The following is a 25,990-nucleotide window of genomic DNA, read 5'->3' as shown; positions in this document are numbered from 1 at the left end:
GATTCCTTACCTGGAGGAGGACCCTACCGCCTTCGATCTTAACTACACTCCGGGCAACATCCACTGATCCCCCTCCCTCCAATGGCTCCACCAGCCCATACACCCCAGTTTGCACCCTGGGTCCAAACACTCGGGCTGCTAGAACCATCTCGCTCTGGCCGGGCACGATCACACCCTTGCGCTGTCCTATCCGTACATGCCCTGGCTGGATGTCCTCTGCCTCCGCTACCACCCTCTTACAATGTGCCAAAGCCTTGGCCCACCCGTGGTGACTTTGGAAGTCCACTTGTCCTGAAAGGAAATCAGACAGAGAGGGATTTTGCCAACAGTTCCTTCCAGCATGCCCCAATGATGTTCATCCCCAAAATGGGCCGCTGGCATGATTTTAAATCCTTTACTACTACCACTCCCTTCTTGGGCAGCAATAATCCACCCACCTTCACATCTACAAGGGCATAGCCCACATAAGGGATCTCTAGCCCATTCGCGGCCTGTAAAGTCAACCATGTAGCCTCCCCCACAACCCTCTCATCTCTCCCTGGAAGTTTGTCAAAGACATTCTCAGGCAATAAACTCACCTCTGACCCTGTATCCAATAAACATTCTACCTCCATCCCATTAAAACCAACCGTCACCAAAGGGCAAGTCCCAACTAAAACCTCTGAAGACTGACTGAGGCCCTGCAACTCCACTCCAGACACCTGGCCCCTGGTGTCTGGACAATCTAGTTTAAAGCTGGGGAGGTGGCACCACAATTCCGCGCAATATGCCCTGCCTGTTTACAACGGCCACAAATGGGACGTCCCTGCTCATCCCATTGAAATCGATGACGTGGTAGCTGGGTCCTGGGGTTCTGGGCTGCTGTTCGAGGGGCCAGCACCTGTGTGGGTTGAGCATGCCCAATACGATCCTGGGCACCACTTGGCCGTCCTGGTAACATCCCTTGGGGCATTGGCTCAATCCCCTGCATCCTAGAGTCCGCTCCAGCCCTTAGGTCCCGCAGCTCTGACATCACTTTGTTCTGCAGTTCTTCAAACTGCCCACGAACTTCCTGTAGCAGCTCCTCCTGCAACTTTGCCTTCCAATCATCTTCTCTCCCATCCAGAGCCCTGTTAGCTGAAACCTGTGCACAAGCCGGTGGCTGCCAAACCATGGCCTGACGATCCTCCTCTGCCCAGAGAACCTCGGTTCGCACCTGATCAAACGTCTTAAGTTCCCTCCGGCGGATCAAGCGGTTCAAATTCTGCCTTAAATCTGCATCCTGCAACCCTGTCACAAACTGGTCCCTCAGCACTTGATCTGCATTCCCCATCATAACCGGGTCCCGCTGCTGTAAGCGCTGATGTAATTCCCGCAGCCGCAAGGCAAAGGCTCTCCCCGTCTCACCAGCTTTCTGCCTACAATCAAAAAACATACCCCTCAAATGGGCCACAGGCACACGATCACCATAGAGCTCATCCAGGTAGGCAAATATCCCTTCGGGGGTATTCCTTAAAGGCTCCTCCAAAACTACTACCTCTCTCCTGGCACCACCTTCTAAAGCCCCCACTATAAAATCACTTTGCTGCTGCAGATCCCAGGACTCATTCCTCAACATTGCCTTAATTCTATTCTTCCATTCCCCATATGAGACAGCTGACTCACTACCCCCAAATCTAGGCACCCAAGGCAACCCAATAAAAAAAGGCGACATCGCTACTACATTACTCCCCGAGTAAGGGCCCTGAGCAGCTCCTGAACGCGGTTGGCCAGAGGCCTCCATCATAGGTGTGGGGTATATGGACTCCACTCACCCAGCACGAACCAGTAATATCCTGCCGACTACGCCACCTGATGTTACCATAGGGCACCAGGACCCTCCAATTTGGTTCCAACTGGTTGTGCTGGTATGAGTTGCTCCACAGACACCCAAACACCCGATGGATTGTATTTTACCACTTTATTTTACAAAAAGAGTAAAAACACACTTTAAAACGCCAAGGCTAGCCGATGGCATAAAAAAACGTCATAAAAATTTAGTCCGTTCAGGGCCCACTGTCAGATCAGCGGGGCCAGGCGATGTCCGTGCAAAAGATGATCCCCACAAGCCCGGTTCCGTCCGCCCCAGCCTATAAGGGTGACAAACACAAGGCGAGCAAACAGATTCTACCACAGCACGACCCACAATCGCCGTATAGGGATACCGAGAGTATCGCGACAAAGGCACACTACCGCACACTTATCACCCCCACAGGGCACCGCAATAATCACACACACACAAATCGAAACACCCGTACACACCCACTACAAACGACACCATATCACGGTTTCGAACACCCGCCACTACATCAACCTAAACCAGACCCCAGATCCGACGCCGACCCGATATTTGGCTCTGTCCAAGCGAACAGAGTTTCCACTTAACTCGCTGCGGGGGGGGAATGCCCAGTTACTCTCCCCCGCTCCGGCGTCCCAGCGACTCCTTCCCCGACAGAGCGTCTCGAGACGCGATCGCCACTCGGGGTGCTCCGCTCTCCAGTATCGGCTCCCCTGTCCGCTCTCCAGTATCGGCTCCCCTGTCCGCTCTCCAGTATCGGCTCCCCTGTCCGCTCTCCAGTGTCGGCTCCCCTGTCCACTCTCCGGTGCGTCTTCTCCCGACGCCTCGTCCGGTGTCTCTTCTGTCCTTTCCCTGGTGCGCCTTTTTCCGGTGTCTCCTCCGGGTCTGCTGTCCTAAGTTCCAGGGTGCCTTTTCTGTAATGCGATCCTCCCCCTTCACTTTCCCAACCAATCCCAACCATTGTTCCAACGCCGCAATTGTCAAGGCAATTAATTAGTCCCGCGATCCCGGCTGACGTACCAAAGGCACAAGGATATAAACAAAACCCACATGCCCATAATACCCACGTGACACACACACCTCTCTCCAGCAGCGCGCCGACTCGACGCTCCCAACGCGGACGCATCTAGGCTGGTTCTCCGCAAAGCGGAGCACACGCGTATTACACCGCGTATGCGTACATGGAAACGTTCATATTTCTCTGGTCAAGCTGTGTACTTTACACATGCGCACGTGTCCTATTTAAGTATTATTAGTAGTAAATTATTATTCTGATATTCCCTGCACACGTACTACAGCCGCGAGGTCTGTGTATGTTTCCATACGTTTTACAAATTCAGAGCGGCAGTTCACGGGGCTGCCAACTTTGATCAACTGGCTGGCGTGAGATTGTCATTTCGGGGCAAGTCTGCACACATATGCATACGCATTTATATGTATGTAACAGTTTTATTACTTTAAAAATTGGCTGTAGGGTTTGCAAACTACCCCAATCCTCATCAAAATCATCTATGTTGGCGTTTGAAGACAAATCTGGAGTGCGGCAGGCGGTCGTCCGCGGAGGAGTAAAATGCATCATAAAAGTCCACACAGACACGTCCGCCTGTACGCGCGCGGAGAGGTACCAGTCTGGCCGCCACGTGTTTTCTGTGTAGATTCCGGCTGAGTCTGCGCGCCTACATGAAGATAACAAGACGCATGCGCGATGTGCAGTACCACCAGAAATTGGGGTGGCAGTATGGTCACGTTTTGTCACGGAACATTGTCTTTACATGCGGTACAGATAGTATTAAAGTAGCATCTGATTGTTTTAAGAATGAGTGTCCAGAAGAGCTGTATATTTTCAGAGACAAGAAAAAAAATATTCCGAACACTATTGTGTCCTTCTGTGTAAAGCGTCTTCAAAATTTAATGCCAGTATAAGTTTCATGTGTCATGTGTACAAGGTACAATGAAATTCTAACTTGAAATTCTTACTTGCCTACTTTCATAAGCAGCGTTATTTTTCAATACAGTTTCATTCATTCATCCATCGATTTTCTGCCACTTATCTAATATATAACATATATTCTATATATAATGTTGTATATATTATATATAATATCTCAGGGTATATTTAATATATAATCTCTGGCTTTCCCCCCTGGCCTCCTCCAGGTTGGACATGCCCTGAAAACCTCCCCAGGGCGCCGTCCAAGAGGTATCCTAGAACCATCAACTGACTCCTTTCAATACAGAGAAGCAGCGGTTCTACTTTGAGCCCGGATGTCTGAGCTCCTCACCCTCTCTAAGGCTGAGCCCAGACACCCTGCTGAGGAAACTCATTTCTGCTGCTTGTATTCGCAATCTCATTTATTCGGTCATCACCCAGAGCTCATGACCATAGGTGAGGGTAGGAATGTAGATCAACCGGTAAATTAAAAGCTTCACCTTCCAGCTCAGTTCCCTCTTTTTCCAAATTGCTGCACTGTGATCAAGACTCCGAGATCAAAGTTAAATTGAACTTTATTGTCATCTCCACCATATATAAGTATAGAGAGAGATGAAATGGTGAAGCTCAGGGCCCACAGTGTAAACATAAACTTAGTCCAATATAGAAAACAAGACAAGACAATGTGCAAAGGACTTACAGGACAGTGCAACTGAGGAAGAGGAGTAGATGTGCAATATTGGGTAATGTGCACTATTGGGTAATGCGCAATATTGTTAGAACTATATTAAATATATGATGTTTTTTCTGTAGTCAGTTAGACCTGAATTCACCATCATGTACACTGTAACAGCCTGAGTTCACAGTGCAAAACAGTGTATGATAATAGTAGTAACAGCAGTAACACGTCTAATATTTCTAACTACCGAAAATAGGAATAGAAGCAGAATGATGGAGCAGACAGAGAATAATGGGGATTCTTATTATTGCCCCCATGTCAGAGTGACAAAGTGTTAAGTGCAGTGCAGCGCTTAAGGGTCTTATGGGGGGGTTGAGGCAGTGAGGAGGCAGAGTGAGGGATCCTGGGGGGCAGCATGGTGTTGAGGAGCCTGACAGCCCGGGGGTAAAAACTGCCACGCAGCCTGGCAGACCCGGCTCTGATGCTGCAGTATCTTCTCTCCGGTGGCTGGAGTGTGGAATGACCATGTGAGGGATGTGATGGGTCCTGCACAATGCTGCAGGCCTTGCGGACACTGCGTTTGCAAAATGCGGCTTGTAGGGAAGGGAGAGACATCCCATAATGTTCTCTGCTGTCTTCACTACTCTTTGCAGGCACTTGTGGTCAGATTTGTTGCAGCTGCCATACCAGATGGTGATGCAGTTAGTCAGAACACTGCCGATGGTGCCTCTATAGAACATGGTGAGGATGGGAGGGGAAGGTTTGCTTATTTCAGCGCCTCAGGACGTTTAGTCTTTGCTGGGCTTTCTTGAATAAGGATGCAGTGTTTTTTTGTCCATGTAAGTTTCTCAGTTATGTCCACACCGATGAACTTGGTTCTCCTTACAATCTCCACAGCAGTACTGTTGATGCTGAGTGGGGTGTGGGCAGGTCATGTCCTTCTGAAGTCCACAATCATCTCCTTTTCCTTGTCAACGTTGACAGATAGATTGTTGTCTCTGCACCTTGTGGACAGACTTTCCACCTCTTTTCTGTATGCTGATTCATCTTCTCTGTTTATCAGTCCCACCACAGTGGTATCATCCACAAACTCGATGATGATGGTGTTGGAGGTGTTGCAGCCCATACATACTGACTGGGGCGTCTCTGTCAGGAAATCCAAGATCCAGCCGCAGAGAGTGGTGTTCAAGCTTAACCCCCTCAGTTTTTGAGGGACGTATTGAAAGTAGAGCTGAAGTCTATGAATAACATCCTGACAAATGTGACTCTCTTACCCAGATGTATCAGGGAAAGGTGACAGGCAGAGGCTACGGTGTCCTCAGTAGACCTGTTGGACCGGTATGCAGATCGGAGAGGGTCTAGAGAGGTGGGAAGATTGGTCTTTATGTATTACTGCCATGACCAGCCTTTCCAAGCACTTCATGATGATTGACATGAGTGCTACAGGGCAGTAGTCATTCAGGCTAGTCACTAATGGCTTCTACAGCACTGGGATGGTGGTGGTTAATTTGAAGCATGCTGGGACAGACCACTGGCTTAAAGAGGTGCATTCTGTGAGGACACCAGCCAGGTGGTCAGTGGTCAGCATTCTCTCAGCACTCAGCCAAGTATGTTGTCAGGTCCTGCAGCCTTGCGTAGATTGACTCTGGATAGAAGACTTCTCACATCAGCTGTGGCCAGACAGAGTAGCTCCTCACTGGGGGGGGCGGGGGGGGGGGTGGTGTTGGCTCCTTATTCTGTACAAAAAAGTTTTGTAGCTCATCTGGATGGGAGACATCACCGCCACGTGTGGGTTGGGCTCGTAGATCGTGATTGGCTGAATGCCCTGCCATATACGACGTGTGTCTTTGTTGCATTTAAAGTGTTCACTGATCCTCTGTGCATGTGCCTGATTGGCTATCCTCATAGCTCGGGACAGGTTGTCTCTGGGCGTCTTGAGGGCAGCCTTGTCTTTAGATCTGAAAGCTGCATTTCTGATTCTTAGCTGTGTGAGCACTTCCCTCATCATCCAGGGCCTTTGGTTGGCTGTCGTGGTCATCGATCACAGAGTTTATATACTCCTCCAGGTTGATTGGCGTCACCATTTATAGCAGCCTCCTTAAAAATGTCCCAGTCAGTAGATCCAAAGCAGCCTTGGAGAGCTGAGACGGCACCAGCTGGCCACACTCTGACTGACTGGTTTGTTGTGCTTCAGCAGGGATTTATACACAGGAACCATGAACACAGTGACATGGTCTGAGTAGCCGAGGTGGGGGGGGAAGGGCCTTGTAAGCCTCACAAACGTTTGTGTAAACATTGTCCAGACAGATTCTCCCTCTAGCTGGGATGTTCATATATTGGAAGAATTTGGGGAAAATTGGCTTCATATTTGCCTGATTGAAGTCTTCAGCAACGATGAAAAAAGATTCCAGATTAGACTGTCTGTTCCCAGCGATTTATTATTTTTTAAGCAATTTATTGCTGCAGACATCTCAGTTAAACCAACTGGGACGTCACAAAGTTCACGATCCACATCAGTTATTCCTGTGATGTTTGAGAAGAAATCGAAAATCTTCGATCAAGACTCCTGACATACAAATTATTGAAGAACTCAGTTGAGAAGTTGGCTACTTTCTTGATGTCATCTGCAGCATTTCCATAAATCCTCGCCCGCATAATGCTGTTGTTCCTGACTTGCTGTCTTTCTAGCCTAAAGAAATAGGCTGAGTTCTGCTCACCTTCTTCAAGCCATTTTTGCCACAATCTAACAAAGGCTCCTTCTGCCTTATGTTCATATATAATCATCCAATTTATTCTGTAAGTCACGTCCTACATTATATTCTGTATCAGTAAGACGACTGACTGGTTTGCAGGTTAAAGCAGTAAATCTCATTTATAATTTTCTTCATCTCTTCTGATTCTAGCCAAGTCACTACTAAACCTTCTGACAAACCTTCTGACAAATTTCCCTACATGATTTTATTATTGCAATACGTCTGTATTGGGTCTGTTCCAGTGTAAGTCAGTTAATTATTCTATATTTAAAATAGCTAATTTATTTCTCAAGATGGAACTGTTTAATATCCCGTTTGAAGATATTTTATATCCAGTAGACGATGACAAAGATTGCATGTTCTCCCCATGTCGTCGTGGGGTTTCCTCCGGATACTCCGGTTTGCCCCCACAGTCCAAAGACATGCTGAGGCTAATTGCCCATAGGAGTGCATGTGTGAGTGAATGGTGTGTGAGTTTGCCCTGCGATGGGCTGGCCCCCCATCCTGGGTTGTTCCCTGCCTCGTGCCCATTGCTTCTTGGATAGGCTCCGGACCCTCCGCGACCCAGTAAGGATAAGCGGTTTGGAAAATGGATGGATGAATAGATGGATGGATAGACGATGACAATATGGATATATAGATGTCAATGGCTCGGTGGTCAGAAAATGGTGAAGGTATAATGTTTGTTTAAATATTTCCTAATTCATTAGAAATAAGCCAAAAATCAGTTTGCGGCTGATTTGAAAAGGTGCTGTTGTTTTATCTCTTGTTTAATCTCTTCCATCAGTTTTTTCTTTTTTCAGAGCCTGTCATCATGACTATGTATAGTTACTGCTGTCACTGGATGATTAAATAAAACCAGACAGTAGTAAATCTGCATATAGTTCACACTACATGGTAAACAAAACAAGTCAGTTTGCAGCTCTAACCAAAGCGTGTTCTTCAGAGTGCCATCTTGACTCCCTCCTCCTTCTACATTTAATGCCACAACCTCATGCTAGCTGTCATGCCCGGCTCGTCCGCTCCTCGTGTGTGCCACATCCCCTGATTACCCACGTGTGCTTCCCTGATCGTCTCCAGCTTTGTCCACTTACTTTGATTAGTCCCGTCCTATTTAAGTCCTGGTCTTACCTGTTTCCCTTGTCTGTCATTGATGTTTGTATGCGTGAGATGTTTCCCAGTCCGTGCTTCCTTAATAAATCCCTAGTATTCCCGTATTTGCCTGTCTGCCTGCTCCTTGCACGCCTTACCTGCACGATCGCCTGTCTGCTCAACCCTGATCGTGACACTAACAAGTGAGACTGGAAACGAAGGAACTGACCAAGATGGTTCTCGCACTGCTCCCTGGTGGACATGACCTTCAATCCTCCAGATAGATGTAAACTACGCAGGCAAGTGTAGTCGTGTCGTGTGAAGTCATGGCCCTAAAGTACAGACTTAGGAGATGTTCAGTGTCATAACCAGTTCGGGGAAGACTACGGGTGCCGTCTTAGGACAATATTAATGAAGCAAACGTAAAGGAAGGAAGCCCCCCCCCCCCCCCCCCCCCCCCCCCGGACCTCACTGCTCATAGATACCGTAGCTCACACAGGATAAGGATGCAGATAACAGGTCTTGATGAGCTCTTACTGAGTGATACCAAAAGTTCCTGCTACCCAAACAAAGCGAGGGCAGTTTCCCAGCTTTCAGCATTACAGTGCATGATGACATCTAGGACAGACTGGGCCCTAACCCCCCCCCCCCCCCCACGCTTACTTGGTTTGGATCCCCTGCTGTAGCTACAGCCCACACTAGGCAGTGAGGAGTAGCCCCAGTGTCAGCCATTCCTGCTCTGACTGACTTCAGGGGGAACAAATTGCATCAAAGTCCACAGCTACTCTCTCTCATCTGAGTCCAGTTGTGTGTCACCTACACAATGGGTCAGACAATGTGTTTGATACATTAAACTGATCTTTACTGAATATCAGGTCTGTGGCTGGAAACTCATTATTAATGACTGATATTCTTATCAAGATAAACCTTGATTTTTATGCTTTAAACTGAAATGGGGTCAAATGAAAACTATGCAGCAGCTCTGATCAAACCAGCTACTCCTACTTGCCCTTTATCAGTGAGACTAGAGCACTTAGGGAAGGAGGTGGAGCCGCCGCCTTATTTAATGGGTTTGAATTATTTTTACAAGTCAGTCACTACTTTCTGTCAGAAGGGTAATTATGAATCTGAATGAACAGAAATTACATGTGGAGTTCCTCAAGGGTCCATTATTGGCAGTGGGCAGTGGTGGCTTAATGGTTAGGGATGCGCACTAGTAATTGAGAGATTGTTGACTTGAATCCCCGACCAGCAAGGCACCGCTGAGGGACCCTAAGCAAAGCACTGCTCTCTGGGCGCTGAATTAGCTGCCCTTTGCTATGTCACCATGTCACATATGGGTTAAATGCAGAGGACACATTTCGGTGTTGTGCACTGTGTGCTGTGGTGTGTCAACACTGATCACCAATTAGAATTATAATCCTCACCAAGCCTCTTTGTTCAACATCTACATGCTTCCATTTGCTCAGATTACGGAACACTATAAAATCTCTGGAACACTTAAGGCCATGTTGTTAGTAATTAAAAAAAATTCACAACAAATAATAATCCATTGTAATGCGTTATAATCATGGCTTTAAATATTTATCAAAAGGCATAACACATTATAAGCATGCTTATTATGCATAATGAATGATTTATGAAGCTCTCATCTTTAATGCACTATAAATACCTACATAATGCATTATAATGATCGGTATAAGCATTAAGGATGCTTTGTATTGCATTATGAAGGTATCTACAGTGCCTTATAGATGAGTGTGTCATAAAGCATTCATAAAGCGTTATAATCATGGATATAATGTGTTATTGTCACGGGCGGTGGGTACGCGGGTAATGCGCACAGACAGGCGAGCGAGCAGGAAGCAGGCAGGCAGAATAAGGGGTAAACGGGGTTTAATCAAAGGACTTCGGACGGGAAACATCAGACGCCAACTAACATCAGTGACTGACGACGGACTCAGGCAAGACATCGACTCAAATAGACAGGATTGATCAAAACAACAAGACACAGCTGGGTACAATTGGGGAAGCACACGTGGATAATCGGGGGGCGTGGCACACACGAGGATCGTACGAGTCGGGTGTGACAGTTACAGTATGCTTTTTATAAATATTTATAGCTGTGTTTAGAATGCCTTATGAGTGCAGTATAATTAAGCAATGACATATGAGAAGATACTCCGATATGTCATGGCTGTGATTCGGTCAAAGTCACAAGGCTGTAGGCCACCACAAAAAAAAAAAAAAAAAATTATAACGTCAGCGCAAGTGGGAGGGGCCATTGCATCCAAACCGTCCGCATTGCTGGATAATTCAGTCAATAACCAATATAGTTTTGTCTAATATTTCCGGTGCCAGCAGTAAAACAACTAGCCAGCTTATTATTGGCGTAACTTTGCATTGTAAATGAAAACCAGGTCTAACATATAAAATATTGTGTGAGATCATGAGGCATATTGCAAAGTTCAGTTACTGGCATCTTCAATTGCGCAATCATTAAAAGGACAGTTGGCAGCTTATAAAAACTTATTCGGAAACAGATAAGAATAAATCCCACAAAACGGAATACATATGAACCTTTACTCTCACTGTCACATATGTTCATTTTTTAAACTGGTGGAGACGCAGGCAGCTTCTGAAAAGGCATCAAGTGACAACCAGCCCAGCACCGGCTCCATGTTGGTGGAAATGAGGCATCAGTACAGTGTTCCCAGGTCCTGCCCAAGTTCTGCTTAAAATCCGCTCAACAGAAGCTGAAACCAGCCCAATAAGAGAGAGAGAGAAGGATTTCTCTCTAAACCAGATACGGAAAAGCTTGTTCATGTGTTTATTTCTAGCAGGCTAGACTATTGAAATGGTGTCTTTGCAGATCTTGGTAATAAATCAGTCAGACAGCTGCAGCTCATCCAGAATGCTGCCACCAGAGTCCTCACTAACACCAAGGAAGTGGAGCATATCACACAGGTCCTTAATCACTGCACTGGTTTCCAGGGCATCACAGGATTAATAATTAAATATTATTACTTGTCTACAAGGCACTAAATGGCACTAATTTCCTTGAACGTTGTGAAGCATCCAGACCCCCAAAGTCATCTGGCAAAGGTTTACTCAGTGTTCCCAGTGTCATGCCCGGCTCGTCCTACCCTCTCGTCGGCCATCTACCCCGCGTGGATTCCCCGTGTTCATCAGCTGTTTCTTGCTGTTGTGATTAGTCCTGTGTATTTCAGTCCTCACGTTCGAGTAAGTTTCCCCAGTCCTGTCATTCGCGTTGCGGGTACGTTCCCAGATTCTAGACTCCAGTTCCAGTTTCCTCGCTCTGTGTCTCCCCAAGTCGTGACACCCAGAATGAAAACCAAGCAGGCCGAAGCAGCTTTTAGTCTCTATGCTCCCTGTCTGTGGAACAAGCTTCCTGGAGACCTGAGGTCTGCTAACACTGTCAGCTCATAATTGTCACGGGTCGTGGTGCGCGAGCGCGGCGGAGAGCGGCGATTGTGTGGAAGGAGGAAGCAGGCAGGCAGGATACGGGACGAACGGGGTTTATTTGTGAATACGGGGATCTCACGCAAACAAACACCAATGAACATCAATGACGGACACAGGACTCGGGTAAGACACGGACTGAAATACACAGGACTGATTGAAAATAATCAGACACAGCTGGGTACAATCCGGGAAACACACGTGGGTAGGCAGGGGGCGTGGCACACAGGAGGAGCCGACGAGCAGGGCATGACAGAACCCCCCCCCAAAGGTGCGCTTCATCGGGCGCGCCAGGGAGGAGGCGACAGACGGGACATGGGAACCGGGACCTGGAGCAAAAAAAACAGAACCATCAACAAGAGACGGGAAACAGGACCGAGGCACAAAACAGGGCAAGCGACAGGACGTGAGACAGGAGCAGACAAAGGGACGGGAAGGCAGAGAGACAAATCAGGAAGGGAGAAACAGAGGGAACAGGAGGAACAAAAGGAGCGGGAGTGACGGGAGGGAACGACGGGAAACCAGGAACAGAGCGGGGCAGAACAAAGGGACCAGGAACAGAGGACGGCGGGACAAAGGCAGGAGGAGGAACAAAGACAGGCGGGACAGAGACAGGAAAGGAGGGAGAGAAGGCGGGGGAACAAAGGGGAGCCCGTGGGAGCCCCAGCGGGCGACGGGAGGCAGCCGGAGGGGCCGCAGGCGGCCGGGAGGCCGGAGCCGGAGGGGACCTCGGAGGGGCAGAGGAGACAGGGCGAGGGACCCGCGGAGGGGCCAGGGAGGGAGCAGGAGGGAGCACCAGGGAAGGGGACGAGGGAGCTGGAAGGGGCCAGGGCGAAGGCAAGGCGAGGGGGGGAGCCGCAGCAGGCGGCGACGTCCTCCGACGGGCCGCAGGTAGGGGCCCCGCAGGCGACCGAGGAGCCGCCGTCGGGGAACCCCCAGGCGACCGACCAGGCACCGGAGGGGGGAGCGAGGCAGGGCGACGAGGCACCGGAGAGGGACCCGCAGGCGACAGCCGACCCGGAGGGCCAGGACCCGCAGGCGCCAACCGAGCCCCAGCAAGGCGAGGCAGGGCGAGCCAGGGGGCAGGGCGGGCGGGACCCCAGCCCTGCGTCTGTGTCCCCTCCCTTTACGGGACACAGACATAACCCCAGGTCGGGGTCGAGTTCGCCGGGGCGAGGGAGAAACCGTCACAGGGGGAGAAGGGAGAGGAGTGCGGTCAGGACTTGGAGCGCGGTCAGGACTTGGAGCGCGGTCAGGACTTGGAGCGCGGTCAGGAACAGGAGGTGGCTGCAGTGGGGGCGCCGGCCCGGGAGCTGCAGGTGGCTGCGAAGGCGGCTGCCGCCGGCGGCTGCGCAAGCGAAGGCGGCTGCACGGGAATACGGGGATCTCACGCAAACAAACACCAATGAACATCAATGACGGACACAGGACTCGGGTAAGACACGGACTGAAATACACAGGACTGATTGAAAATAATCAGACACAGCTGGGTACAATCCGGGAAACACACGTGGGTAGGCAGGGGGCGTGGCACACAGGAGGAGCCGACGAGCAGGGCATGACAATAATCAGGGCTTAAAACGTTATTGTTTGCTGCAGCTTTTCAATAAATTAAATCAGCAGGAGTTTCGTCATACGCTGCCTCTACAATGTCACTTCTTTTTAGTTAACTGTTTATTTGTTTTTTGGGCTTTTAGACTTTTTAAAATTGTCTTTTAAACTGACAATAATCGTGTTTGTAAGTCCCTCACCAAAGTTCCGAAGTACGGAAAAAGTACAGCAGCTGCAATGTGTCATTACCTGCGTGTCCTCCAGTCCTCGTGTGTGCCACACCCCCTAACCACCCACGTGTGCTTCCTTGATTGTGATCACCTGTTTCCGCTTATTTTCGGCTTGTCTTGTGTATTTCAGTCCGCGTTCAAGTCAGTTTCCCCAGATCTGTCATTAATGTTAGTTTGTCGCCGTTTGCCCTGTCTTTCCGTTCCCTTCAATAAAACCACATATCCTGCACTCTTGCCTGCCAGCCTCGCCCTTACCCGCTGCCTGCCAGCCTCGTCCTTACCCGCTGCCTGCCAGCCTCGTCCTTACCCGCTGTCTGCCAGCCTCCTCCTTACCCACTGCCTTGCAGCCTCGTCCTTACCCACTGCCTGCCAGCCTCGCCCTTACCCGGTGTCTGCCAGCCTCCTCCTTACCCACTGCCTTGCAGCCTCGTCCTTACCCGCTGCCTGCCAGCCTCGTCCTTACCCGCTGCCTGCCAGCCTCGTCCTTACCCGCTGCCTACCAGCTTCATCCTTACCCGCTGCCTGCCTGCCCATCTACCCGGCGATCACAATACAATGATACTTTTGGTACTGGAAATTCTGGTACTGGTAGTTGACCAGAAGTCAATGGAAAAGGGAAAGAACCAAAAGTATCGTAGCTGGTGCAGTGGAAACACACCCTGAATAAACTTGCCTTACTTAGCAACTGGATTCAAAGTCCACTGAGATAAAAAGCTCATGTAAATGTGAAAGACCAGGAGGCAGCGGGAGAGAGAAAGAGAAGCTCCACTAGCAGAAGAAAATGAAACACAATAAAACACAATAAAACACAATAAAACATAATAAAACACAATAAAACACACTCCACCTCATACAGGGAGAGAGAAGCGTGTGTGTGAACAGACTCACAGTGTAAGAATTCTGATCTGGTCCTGGGCACTAATACCGGTAGGACGGTGTCTTTGGTAACTAGAAGGAGACAGAGAGAAACAGGGTTGTGAGTAAATGGAATTTACTTGTGGGAGATGGACTTCACTCACTGTGGAGATAACAGCAGTGGGGTATTATCATTATGAGGGACAATAACAGGCATTTTAACAAACTGCAAATCATGGTAAGTTACACATAATACAGATTTTTGGTTTCTATGATGTAGAAGAAACATGTCTTATGTGATTTTGCAGCCAGTAGAATGTGAAGCTCTTTCACCAGTTATCACAAAGATTTAAACTTATTGAAAACAAACTGACTTGGTCACACAAATGTGAGGCTGACTGTACAGCATACTCTCTCTGCATGGTCCACATCAGGGGTGGCCAATCTTACCCGCAAAGTGCCAATGAGTACGCAGCTTTGGGTAACCTTTAGGTCAGCTGTTCAATGTCAGGTATGAAACCCTTCATCCAGTCCTCTGATTCGTAATCCAGCAAAACCCCACAGACAGCCATGATTGGCCAGCCCTGGTCTATATTAACATGAACAGACTAGAAAATGTATTAACCTGGGTGATGGATCTCTGCCATTTTCATTCTGCAAACATTCTCCAGTTGATCTTTCAGTTCAGAAACCGCCTTCCTCAAATTCCCAAAATCAGGTCTTGGACTGACAGAGATTCTGGGTCCAAATCCAGCTTCAGGAGTGACAGGAAGAGCCTGGCGCCTCTACAGACACACAGTCTGATTAAACAGCTTCATCAACACAAATGTGTATTGCAATCTAATTAACAGGACCATTAATATCTGACCAATGACAGACTAGTTGAAATACAAATGACAATATGCATTCATTTGAATACTCTGGTTTTCTTATTGCCAAAGTAGCTGTTCTGTTACCTGGAGGAAATGGATGAGATCCTCTGTGTGTGAAAGCTGCTCCAGCTCAGAGTGTCTCCTCTTCAGTTTATCGATCTCCTGCTTCAGTCTCTCCATGTCTCCTTCAGCCTGACTCACTGCAGCCTTCTCCTGATCTTTGATCAGTTTTGTCACCTCAGAGCGTCTTCTCTCAATGGAGCTGATCATCTCAGTGAAGATCCTCTCGCTGTCCTTCACTGCTGAGTGTGCTGAGCTCTGTTGGTGACACAGGGAGCAGAGGACAGTAAATTGGCCCCTTTTGAGACTCCAGAGAGCCTCATTGTACAATAGCGATGTGAGCCAACAGGAGGTATAAAAACAGCACAGGGCTGGGGTTTGGAGCATCACCATGCTGGACGCCTCAGGTACTGAAACCCAGCCAGCACTGATTGGAAATGATCACTCATTAAGCTCAAACATTGTCAGCTGCAGGGATTTGGCAGAGACTGGTGGCTGTATGGGGCAGGTTGGTTGTCACCATTAGGTCTCAGTTTAATAGGTGACTTTTTCTGTGTTTATTTGCATTACGCTGGGTTGTGAAAAGTTGCATTTTTCTCAAATGGGCCATTTATGGTATTTTTTTAAATAAATAAGCTACTACTGCTGCAACACTTGGTTAAACTCTGTAATCTAGCAACTTTATCCCACTGACCCAGAATAACCCACAGCAGCATTAATTTGATTAATCCGCACAAGTCTGTAAATCTGCAATCTGTTGAATCTGAGAGAAGATTCAATATGATCACAAGTCAGCTGTTATCTTCTCCTCAGGTTCATACTCACTGTGAATGAGCCCACAGCCTCTCTCAGCTCCTGCAGCTCCTTCTCTCTCATCTGAATTCTCTGCTGAAATTTTCTCTGTATTTCACCCATTTGTTTCTATAGATAGGAAAAAGATGCCAAAGCAAGTTTGTTTCATTAGCTGAGATCACATTCATCAATCATCCTGCCCAGGGTGGACCCCAGCCTTGGGCCCTAAGCTGCCTGGGAAAGGATCCAGGCACTCCCCCTGACCTGGATTACCGGTTAGGAGATGGATGGATGGCTGGATGGATGGATGGATAGATAGATGGATGGATGGATATTCGTAAATGATTCATTGACTGTAGGTAGGATACAATGGACATAGACCCTTTGGTCCTGTTTCCACCTGGTATTAACATGCGTCCTGGGTGATCCAATCACAAGTGGACAGCGCTAATTACCCAGGACACATTGTAGATACATTGAGATCCAATCACTCAACCCACATTGGGAGGTGGTCTGGGCTGCATATGGCCACATTCTTATAGCAATGTGAAGGCGAATGTGTCCTGGGCTGCACTGCAGGACCGCCTACTCAACTGAAGGCCTATTTGATTGATGTCAGATCGCATGTCAGTTGAGAATGGGCCACTGTAGTAAACTGCACTGTGAACAACAATAATGCATCTTTTCTCCTGCGATACTGAAAACTTTGAATCTGCTGGGAAGTTGGTTTAATATTGGACTGTTGTCCAATACGCACACGCACTGCAGCACAGGTTTTAATCATCATAATAATTTAATAATTTATTTCAATAATTCAATAATTTATTAATAATAATAACAATAATAATAGTAATAATAATAATAATAAAGGGGGCGGTGAGTGGCTCAGAGGGCTAAATATCTGTGCCCATGACTGGAAGATCTCTGGTTTGAGCCCCCGCCTCAGCAGAACAGTCATATGTCCATGGGCCCTTGAGCCCCACGACCCAGAAGAATAAGCAGATTGGAAAATGGATGGATGAATAATGATAATTAGTCAATTATAATTGTGTCCAAGGTTCAGTTTAATTGTATGAATACATAATAAATGATAAGACTGAGCTGTCGACTGTATTATTGGGAGCAGGAAAATTCCCAGAGTCTCATTCTGCAGAAAACATGGCTGCAGTCGAGGCAGCCTGATGGAGGAGTGGGGAATACAGAATAAAGTCTGATGGCTCACACTGACGCTGCACAAAATGTGATTGTCTGTGTCAGACACACAACCTGCATTGTACATGCACTGAATTTGGCTGTGGATGAGACACAAGTACCTGACGATATCGGATCCAAGGTAAGACAGATTCTGCGTGACCTACTTCAGAACCAGTAAACTGCTAGAGAAAGGCTTTGTCAAATCCAGCAGCAGATGGGCAGCCCCACTCTGAGAATGATTACAGAAGTGGAAACCAACTGGAATATCACCTATTCAGTGCTGCAGTGATCACATAATCAAGGAGAGCTAGTTGGAGCTGCATTGGTCACTCTGAAGACAGAGCTCACATAGCATAATGACACTGGCCACACTGCTGGGTCCAAGATATAAAACTGCAGATTTCTGTAGCCAATCTAATGCTCAGGCTGCTGTACCGAACTAACAAGGAGACAGATGTGACACATAAGACAATTAACCAATAAGAACAGTGCAGGGAAAACAGGCAACAAGTGCAGTAACTTATATTAATGAACACAAGACTAGGAAAACTCCCACAAACACTGAAAGTAAGAAACACACACAAGGAATTCAATACTTAGAAAGTACATAATAAACATACACAATAAAACAAGGCACAAGCTTCACAGGCAGAACAGAGAACTAATAAACACTGGGAAGAATAGAAAACCAGTAATTAAATGAAAGAGGTGAGGTTGGTTCCTGACCTGCCTCAAACCCATGATCAGCTGGTCCCGGCCTCTATGTCACACACTCATCCCATTGAGCCAAATGCAGCCATGTGGGGAAAAGGAAGAACACACCAGGGCCAAAGACGATGAGAGGACAAAGGGGATGGACAGCGATGGCTGCTGGTCACACGGGGAAGAGACACAAGGACAGGCACTGAGACGAAGATTCATTATTTATGTCAAAGCTGCTCCACGCGTTATTAATATTAGTGAAATATGCCGGTAAAAATTTACAATAATGTAAAATTAAAGCATGTAGGTAAGAATGTGTGTTCAGTAGCCTAGAAAATGGATGTGTGAATAGAAACATATAATAACAGTGTCATTGTTTATATAGCTTTATATTGGGCTGTCTGGGGGCTTGAATTCCTGGTTAAAAATTCAGTCCCACTCCAGCCATGACTACTTTTACTTCACTTGTTCCAAGTCAGACATATAATTCAGCATATCAGACAAAACAATGAACCTCTTTGTTAATATTTTCATAAATTTTGAGCTTCACTGGTTATCATTAAAAGCCAAAATATTATCCTATGGCAACCAACACAATGCTTTAAAGGCTGAACCCTTTAACCTTGAATAGAAAAGTATTAATCTACGTATATCTTAGTACCGAAAGACCTTTTTTAACATGTACATTTGTACTGTGTTGATGCAGGTAAGGTAAGGTAAGGTAAGGTACGGAGGTAAGGAGCACACACTGAATACAGTGCCTTACCGCACCCACCACACGACGAACCACCTCAGGGATGAGAACCTGAGTGCAGCCGTGCAGTGGGTGACACCTCAGCACCACACCAGTCCCAATGGAACAGTATGAGTTTTATCCATTGGCTGCAGTGCCAATCCTGCAAAAACCTCTTGATGCAGTATAAATATGCATGTGGATAATGTGAAAAGTTAAACTTTATTGTGAAAATAATATTTTATAATAATGATTGTCTAATGAAAATTGCAACATTATTATGAAATTTGATAAAATATGTAAATTGTACAATTAAAAAATTACACATAGAAGACAAGTGTTATTATGAAATATAATAACTTTCATGAAATAACTTAAAAATAAAAGGACACATTATTGAAATATTTATCATTTTATTTATTTTTTGATATACTTATTTGTTGTATTTTGAGTATCATGGTGTTCCATACAAACATCTTAGGGGGTTTTGTTACCCTAAAATGTACTAATAGCTTCTGATTTCTTCTTGTCCTTCCGTTAATGTTCAGCAGATTCTGCATACGGACGTTATTTACGTGCTGATTTAAATTACTGCAGAAAGTGAGATCCAGTTACAAGTGGATGGTTAAGATGGATGTGAAGAGAGTGGATGGATGTTAAGATGGAGTTAACATGGATGTGGACCAGAGCCTTTGACTCAAGGTGTTGTAATAGTAACAATAATTGACCCTTTCACTGATCCCTTTGGGGAAATTCTCTTAACCCCCCCCCCCCCCCCCCCAACTGGCACTCTGTAGGTGAGAGCAAGCTGACTGAAACGGGCCCCATTTCCAGCCTGGCTAATTGTTAGCCATTGTTAGCAAAATCAGTTGGTAACAACACATTACATGATATTATGCTCACAAAAACACCATAGCAATACGTCCACAGATAGCAGCTATACAGTACGATGTGTATGACTGATTTAATGAGCTAAAAATAAGATATAAGTGCTTTAACATCTTTTAACATCTGTTGATAAAGGGCATGGCCATCTTGAATTCGGAGGTCAGGGTTGTGTAGATTCCTCTGACTTCAGTGGCCTGTACTACGAAGCTGGGTTACTGGCTTGTCGGGGTAACTTGTTGGATTTAAGGTACCACAGTTTAAATGGACTTCATATTCGTTCACTTACATTTTTCCCAGACTACCTTAAATCCAACAAGCTAGTAACCAAACAAGCAGGTCATGACAACTTTACCGAACCAGACTTGTTCTGAGTGTTTCATAGCAATCACACTAACATGTGTTAAGACAAAATCCATTTATTTAAAATTAACTTTATATTTATATAAGAGCACTTGTGGCCTGACCTGTATTTCCGCCCTTCCTGCAGCAGCTGAGACTGTATCATGGCCTCTGTGTTCGTCCATCGTACAGAGATAACAGATACACTGCTGGTCGGTACGGCAGTAGACCTCCAGGGGTTTGTCATGGTGGGAACAGACCTTGTCCTTCAGATGGCCGGTGGCATCAATGAGCTTGTGCTGTTTTGCATGGTGGAGTTTATTGTGAAGCTGCAGGTCAGTTTCACAGTAGGAGGCCAGACACACCAGGCAGGACTTGACAGCTTTGTGTTTTCTCCCAGTACAGATGTCACACTCCACATCTCCAGGTCCAGCATACTGGTCAGCAGGAGTAGCTGCTTGTAGTCCAGTTTTCTTCAGTTTCTCCACCACTTCAGCCAGTATCGTGTTTCTTTTCAGAGCAGGCCTGTGCGTGAAGGTCTCTCTGCACTGGGGGCAGCTGTAAACTCCAGCATAATCCTCCTGATCCCAGCAGCTCTTTATGCAGCTCATACAGTAACTGTGTCCACAGGGAATAGCCACTGGATCCTTTAGTAGATCCAGACAGACTGCACAGCTGAACTCGTTTACATCCACTGCAACTCTGGCTTCTGCCATTTTACCACGAACACTGATAGGATTCAGTTTCGTTTTCTCTCACAGTCGTCTGTGTGTGACAGTGGGAGGAACTTCCTGCTTCTCAGGCTGCAGCAGGTGTGGTTTTGGACTGAGGCCAGACTGAGAAGAGCAGACTGGGCAAACACTGGAGCTGGAGTTTATGAACAAAATAGTACATTATACAAACTGTACCCAAAGCGAACATTTATTTTTCTTTTATGAGAATAACAGTTACTGACATTGTTTTTCTGTAAACAAACTATAATCCTACTCTTTGATTTTGTACAGTGGATAGAAAATAGGTATAAAGGTATAAGAGAGCAGATCTACTGAGAATGAATTTCTGTGTCTATTTAGAAACATGTTTGGGATCATGTGGTTTCAGGTGAAACATGCAGGGATATACAGTTATAGACAGACTGTGTCAGGATTAGAGAGAACAAGCTTTGACAAGTGCTGTCAATGCACAGATTTGTTTTTTACATTCTTCTATATATAATATTCATGAAAATAAAGGGTGTAGCACATATATGTCATTTCTTCCTTTTCTTTCTGTGTGTTTGTGCTGGGATTCTATTTGTGTCAGGAAGGAGAGTCAGGTGACCAGATTCAGAGTGATAATTTTTATCATCCAAAATAATTCCATACTCTAATAATGAAAATTTATTCTAAACATTCATTGAACACTATTAAGTTAAAGTCTCATATTTAAGCCAAAAGTTAATGGACCAGCTTCCGCCATCCCCAGGAACTGGGGAGCAGCCTGCAGGCATGTGCCGGTGGGACGTCAGGATAGAAATGGGGCACCAGCAGGCCGTCAGGAGATGAGGTGGGCGCCGGCTGGACGTCTGGGGACATTGAGGTGGGTGCTGGCCAGGCATCAGGGGACAGAGAGGTGGACGTTGGCCGGACATGATGGAGCAGTGTGGCAGGTGTCGGCTGGTTACCAGGAAACCGTGTCAGATTCTATGAGAAGCCTAGAGGCAACCAAGGCCTCACTTGTGTTGGACACTGTGGGTGCGGCCTGGGCTGCCCTCTCTGGGCCGGGTGCCTTAAGTGCGGCTGTAACGACTGCAACGGCTGGCTCTCCTGGGCCAGATGCTGTAGATGCAGTGTTTTTCAATCACGAGTGCGCTTCCCTAACCATTAAGTCACCACTGCTCACTACTATGTGTACTATTAAAAGAGGCAGTAGTGTCTTGTCCAGCCAGCTGACAAAACGTTTCCACATTTAATTGGAACAAAGGATGGTAGGAAACATCTGTATTGTGTGCAGACTTCCAATAAAACCATGGTGAAGCAAAGTCTGACCTCTACTGTGGTCCAGCACTCTGACAACTATAGAACTAGGAGTGAAGCCTGTTCTTCTGTGTTGGAGAGCTTTGGGCAGCCAGCGGTCACATCCGCAGCGAGCAGGGGGACCACAGTAAATCCCGGAGAAGCATCATGTTGTCAGACTTCAAGTGACAATGAGGACGCAGGTCGCCCTACGGTAAACGACATGTAGTCGGCGGGCTCCTTTTCTCCAGAGCACCCCACCTCTGCGGGGTTCAGCACACTCACTCCATTCCAGCAGGCCCTGAGGATCTCTGCTATAGCTGTCACACCCTCCACCTGGGAGTCCGGGGACAGGGCGGCTATGGCCTCTGTCAGAGATGGACCATTCTCTCTGGGGAAAGATGTACTGCGGCCTGAACCAGCGACATTAGGTATGCTTGACACAAGCAGCAGTGATTGGCTGTAGGGACCTGGGGAATCTACTGGGGCTTGTCGAGTTCCGTCAGTCTGTTGGGTGCCAGGATGAACGACTCTGGGAGCAGGTGATGTCAGACAATAAACTGGGATTTACTGGGATCAAGATGGGAGGCTAGGGAACGGGCAACATGGAGGGCACCACATCAATGGGGAACACAGGGCCAGGAAGCACTTATACAGGAATAACAAGGGAACAGACTGGAGGCAGCTGGGAGTGTTTAACATGAGGGATGGAATGATACGTGAGACCAACGAGCAGCAGGCATGGCTTATTAGAGTCACGTCAGGGAGATGGCAGGACATGACGTTTGGAGCTATGGTTAGGGTTAGGTTAGGCTTAGGTTTAGGGTAAAGTGTTTGTGGCAGAGAGCGGTGAGTAGTACAAGGACACGACTTCACCACCTGGGGAATTTCACCACAGGAAAAATTACTCTAAATTAAGAGCACACAAGTTCATTTACTGAATGGAGCTGGAGACGTGTTTGTACTATTAACAGTTTGTTGAAAATATAAAACAAAGAAACAAGAAAAGCACTTTAGCATCAACAACCTTAAAAACTAAACCAGCAACCAGCCTTTGGCCACCGGCTGACAAAACCCAAGCAAGAAACAGGTGTCCGGGGAAGTCGATCAAAAGCGGGAATGGAGTCCCCTAAACTAACACACACACACACACACACACACACACCTGAGCCCCACCACACTGATTCCCACACAAATATACTGCACACGGTGAAAGTGTGAACACCACCACCCCAGACCAATCAAATCTTACTCAGCCAGATCAATCGTGGCAGCCACTGGTATACAAACAAATGGAAAACAAAAAGAAAATACCCCAATCTAACCAAGAATCAGAGTGTTGAAAACTATGAAGAGGGCAAACAATGAGTAACAGAATACAGGCCGTCACTCTGTATCAGTCCCAAACAGAAAGAAAGGGCGGCCCAAAGTCTGTTAAGTCGCAGAACTAGGGAATGAAACAGCTCCAGAAAGCAGGAAAAGGTGCGGCGATCCTTAGCGCGTTCCAGGGCTCCCAGCACATCGCCGATGTCCCACCGAGGACCAGGAGCTTCAAGCATCAGTTGTTGGGCAACATCGGACCGGCCGAGGACAAGACAAGACTGACGGAAAAGAAAAACTGACGTAGGCAAAACAGGAGCCACAGTGCAGGTTCAAGGTATTTTATGTTGCCTGCAGTGAAATAAACACAATGAATCGCTAAAAAAAAATTAAACAATTTGGTTTAGATAAAAGGTGTCTGACAAACCTGCTTGAAGAGGCATAAACTGAAGCAGACGAGCAACTGAAACTGTAATCCTGGGAACAACCGTAACTACAATTAAAACACGTTAAGTAAAGCAACTGACAAGTAGCTATAGGCCTAGTCACTGGAACCACTGGAGCTGCAACACAGACACGCAGAGAAACATGGCAATATAAACTATTACCATTAGCCATTAAAATCAAGCAGAGGATTAACGCTAATTAAAATAGCAAAACCTCCCACCAAGACACAGAATAAGTGTGAACCTCAGCCAGCATGCCAGCGTACCACGGCAGACCACTGCGGTGCGGAAGGGGAGTTACCGGACCGGGAAACGCCAATGACGCCTCCACACACTAGGGGTCCCCACACACACTTACCGGAAATAATCAACAAGTCCTACCCGCAAAATTCCACACTGCTACAGTTGGATGGCCCTGGGATTTTTCTCCAGAACCCCAAGGCTCAATGGAAGTACCGCGAGATTCTTAAACCCTTACCTGAGGGAGGAGGCTTCCAGCGTAAGGAGAGGTTCACCAGAATCCCCGGGCTGGATGGACATCGTTCATCCTTTACCTGGGGAATGAGGTTCCTAAGTCATGGTGACTTACCCAAGCCCTGGTGCTGGATCATCATTAAATGCTTACATGGGGAAAGAGAGACCTTACCCTTGGCCTCCAAGCCTGGAAGTACCCTGAGCTCTAGACCCAAGCTTAACCCAAACCCATAAGCATAGGTTCGCAGTATGAACGGTTCTCACCTGATACCAGAAACCATACATGTTCTTAATCTGAAAATCAGTTCATTGTTTTCCCAGAAGGTGGTAGCAGATCAACACTGCAAAACTGCAAGCTTAGCCCATCCCATTGGATACAATGAGCTATCCTTGTATTTTGAAAAACTTTTTTAAAACTTATTTAAATCAATAAAAGAAATTGCTTCCAATAAGGATAGAATCATGTCTACACAATATACCCAATACCTCTTAGCACCATGTTAGTGTGGATGGAGTTTTCACCCCAGCCCTGAGGGATTCAGAGCAGACACAAAAGATTGTGAACCCATGTGTGATTTACAGTGAAAGGTGACTGAACACAACGCACAGCCTCTGTTATGACTCCACTGTTCAGCATGGTTCAGCACCATCTATATTTCTTTTGTTTTACAAGGTATTTTACTTGTGGTTTTACACTTAACATGGTATCGACAGGCTTGCTCCAAAGAGATCTCATTGTATTTACACAGTGACAGTAACGCTGCCTTGTCTTGCGAGAGGAAGTAGCATGAAGGTACGCTGCTAACGTTAGCATTAGCAAACCTAGCTGCCTAGCAGTGTTGGTGTAACGCGTCAGTGTGATTCCACTACTTTAATGCGCTGTTAATGTGATCACTATGCAACCTATAGCCCACTGTTACTTTCCTAGATTAGGTTATTATACAGGACAGGTCAGGCCGGGGGAGCAGGCGCTGATGCAGCGCATGCAACCACACGTCCAAACTGCTGGCGATCCCGGCCGGCGACCCCCCAGGCAGACACACGGTCCAGTCCCACCCTTATTATAATTACTTTTACATGCATAAATTGGTAATTGGTAATTTTCAGTAACTTGAACAAGGCTGCTGACTAGTAACATTACCTGTTGGCTGAATCCAAAATAGCTGTAGCGCTACGATGCTGGATTGTTACAGGGACTGTGGTAAATGCAAATGCAGACCCCTCTATTCTGGTTGCGTTAAAAATCAAATGTTTTTACTCAGATTTCATCCATTTGGTGGTGTGCTCTCTATAATATGGCAAGTTTTCCTAAAAGCAGATTTTTTAATGTCAAAAATAGAGCAGCGCATTGAATTGTAATGCCTGTATCTTGAAACGTAGCGTGTTGCCAGACTCTCCGATACACAGCTCTATGGTCCATACAGAGGAGATGAGGAACATGCAGTCTGCTAAGTCACGAAGTTACCTTTTGTTAGGTGGCTAAGATGTTTTCATGTAAACAGATTAATCGGGGACCTCATTTGTAAAGGCTTCGTGTGACTGAAAAAGACGAGAAGCATTCATACATACATTTATAGGGAGATTTTGGGATTTACAAAGAAAAACGTTTTGTGAAAAAGACACATTTGAAAGAGATGCTGTTTCGACAGGATCCTGTAGAGGGCACTGTGTATGCTAAATCGAAGGCCCCAGGAATGTATTCGGCATTTATAATAATAAACAATAATAATTCAAACATTTGTGGTCACATGGCAATTGGCTCTGAGATTAAACAGTTATTTAAAATG

The 25,990-nt window shown here is 46.7% G+C and overlaps 1 protein-coding gene and 1 long non-coding RNA gene across 3 annotated transcripts in view; one reads left to right on the top strand and one right to left on the bottom strand.

Annotated features, from left to right (window-relative positions):
- The window catches only part of LOC125740251 (tripartite motif-containing protein 16-like), a 125,855-nt gene that overhangs the window by 5,946 nt on the left and 93,919 nt on the right, over nt 1-25,990 (bottom strand). For both annotated transcript variants that reach the window (XM_049011164.1, XM_049011163.1), the window contains exons 2-6: nt 20,095-20,698; nt 16,147-16,242; nt 15,346-15,579; nt 15,015-15,174; nt 14,423-14,482 (exon numbers count right to left, since the gene is read on the bottom strand). In XM_049011164.1, coding sequence (XP_048867121.1) covers nt 14,423-14,482; nt 15,015-15,174; nt 15,346-15,579; nt 16,147-16,242; nt 20,095-20,685 — 1,141 coding nt within the window. In that variant the 5' untranslated portion in view covers nt 20,686-20,698. The remainder of the gene's footprint in view (nt 1-14,422; nt 14,483-15,014; nt 15,175-15,345; nt 15,580-16,146; nt 16,243-20,094; nt 20,699-25,990) is intronic.
- The window catches only part of LOC125740255 (uncharacterized), a 102,718-nt gene continuing 87,126 nt past the window's right edge, over nt 10,399-25,990 (top strand). The window contains exons 1-2 of the long non-coding RNA XR_007397485.1: nt 10,399-10,624; nt 11,169-11,237. This is a non-coding gene — a long non-coding RNA (uncharacterized LOC125740255). The remainder of the gene's footprint in view (nt 10,625-11,168; nt 11,238-25,990) is intronic.

Source organism: Brienomyrus brachyistius, chromosome 4 (genome assembly GCF_023856365.1).
Source record: "Brienomyrus brachyistius isolate T26 chromosome 4, BBRACH_0.4, whole genome shotgun sequence".
In the NCBI taxonomy this organism is placed as follows: domain Eukaryota; kingdom Metazoa; phylum Chordata; class Actinopteri; order Osteoglossiformes; family Mormyridae; genus Brienomyrus; species Brienomyrus brachyistius.
This window is presented reverse-complemented; position numbering and strand designations above follow the sequence as displayed.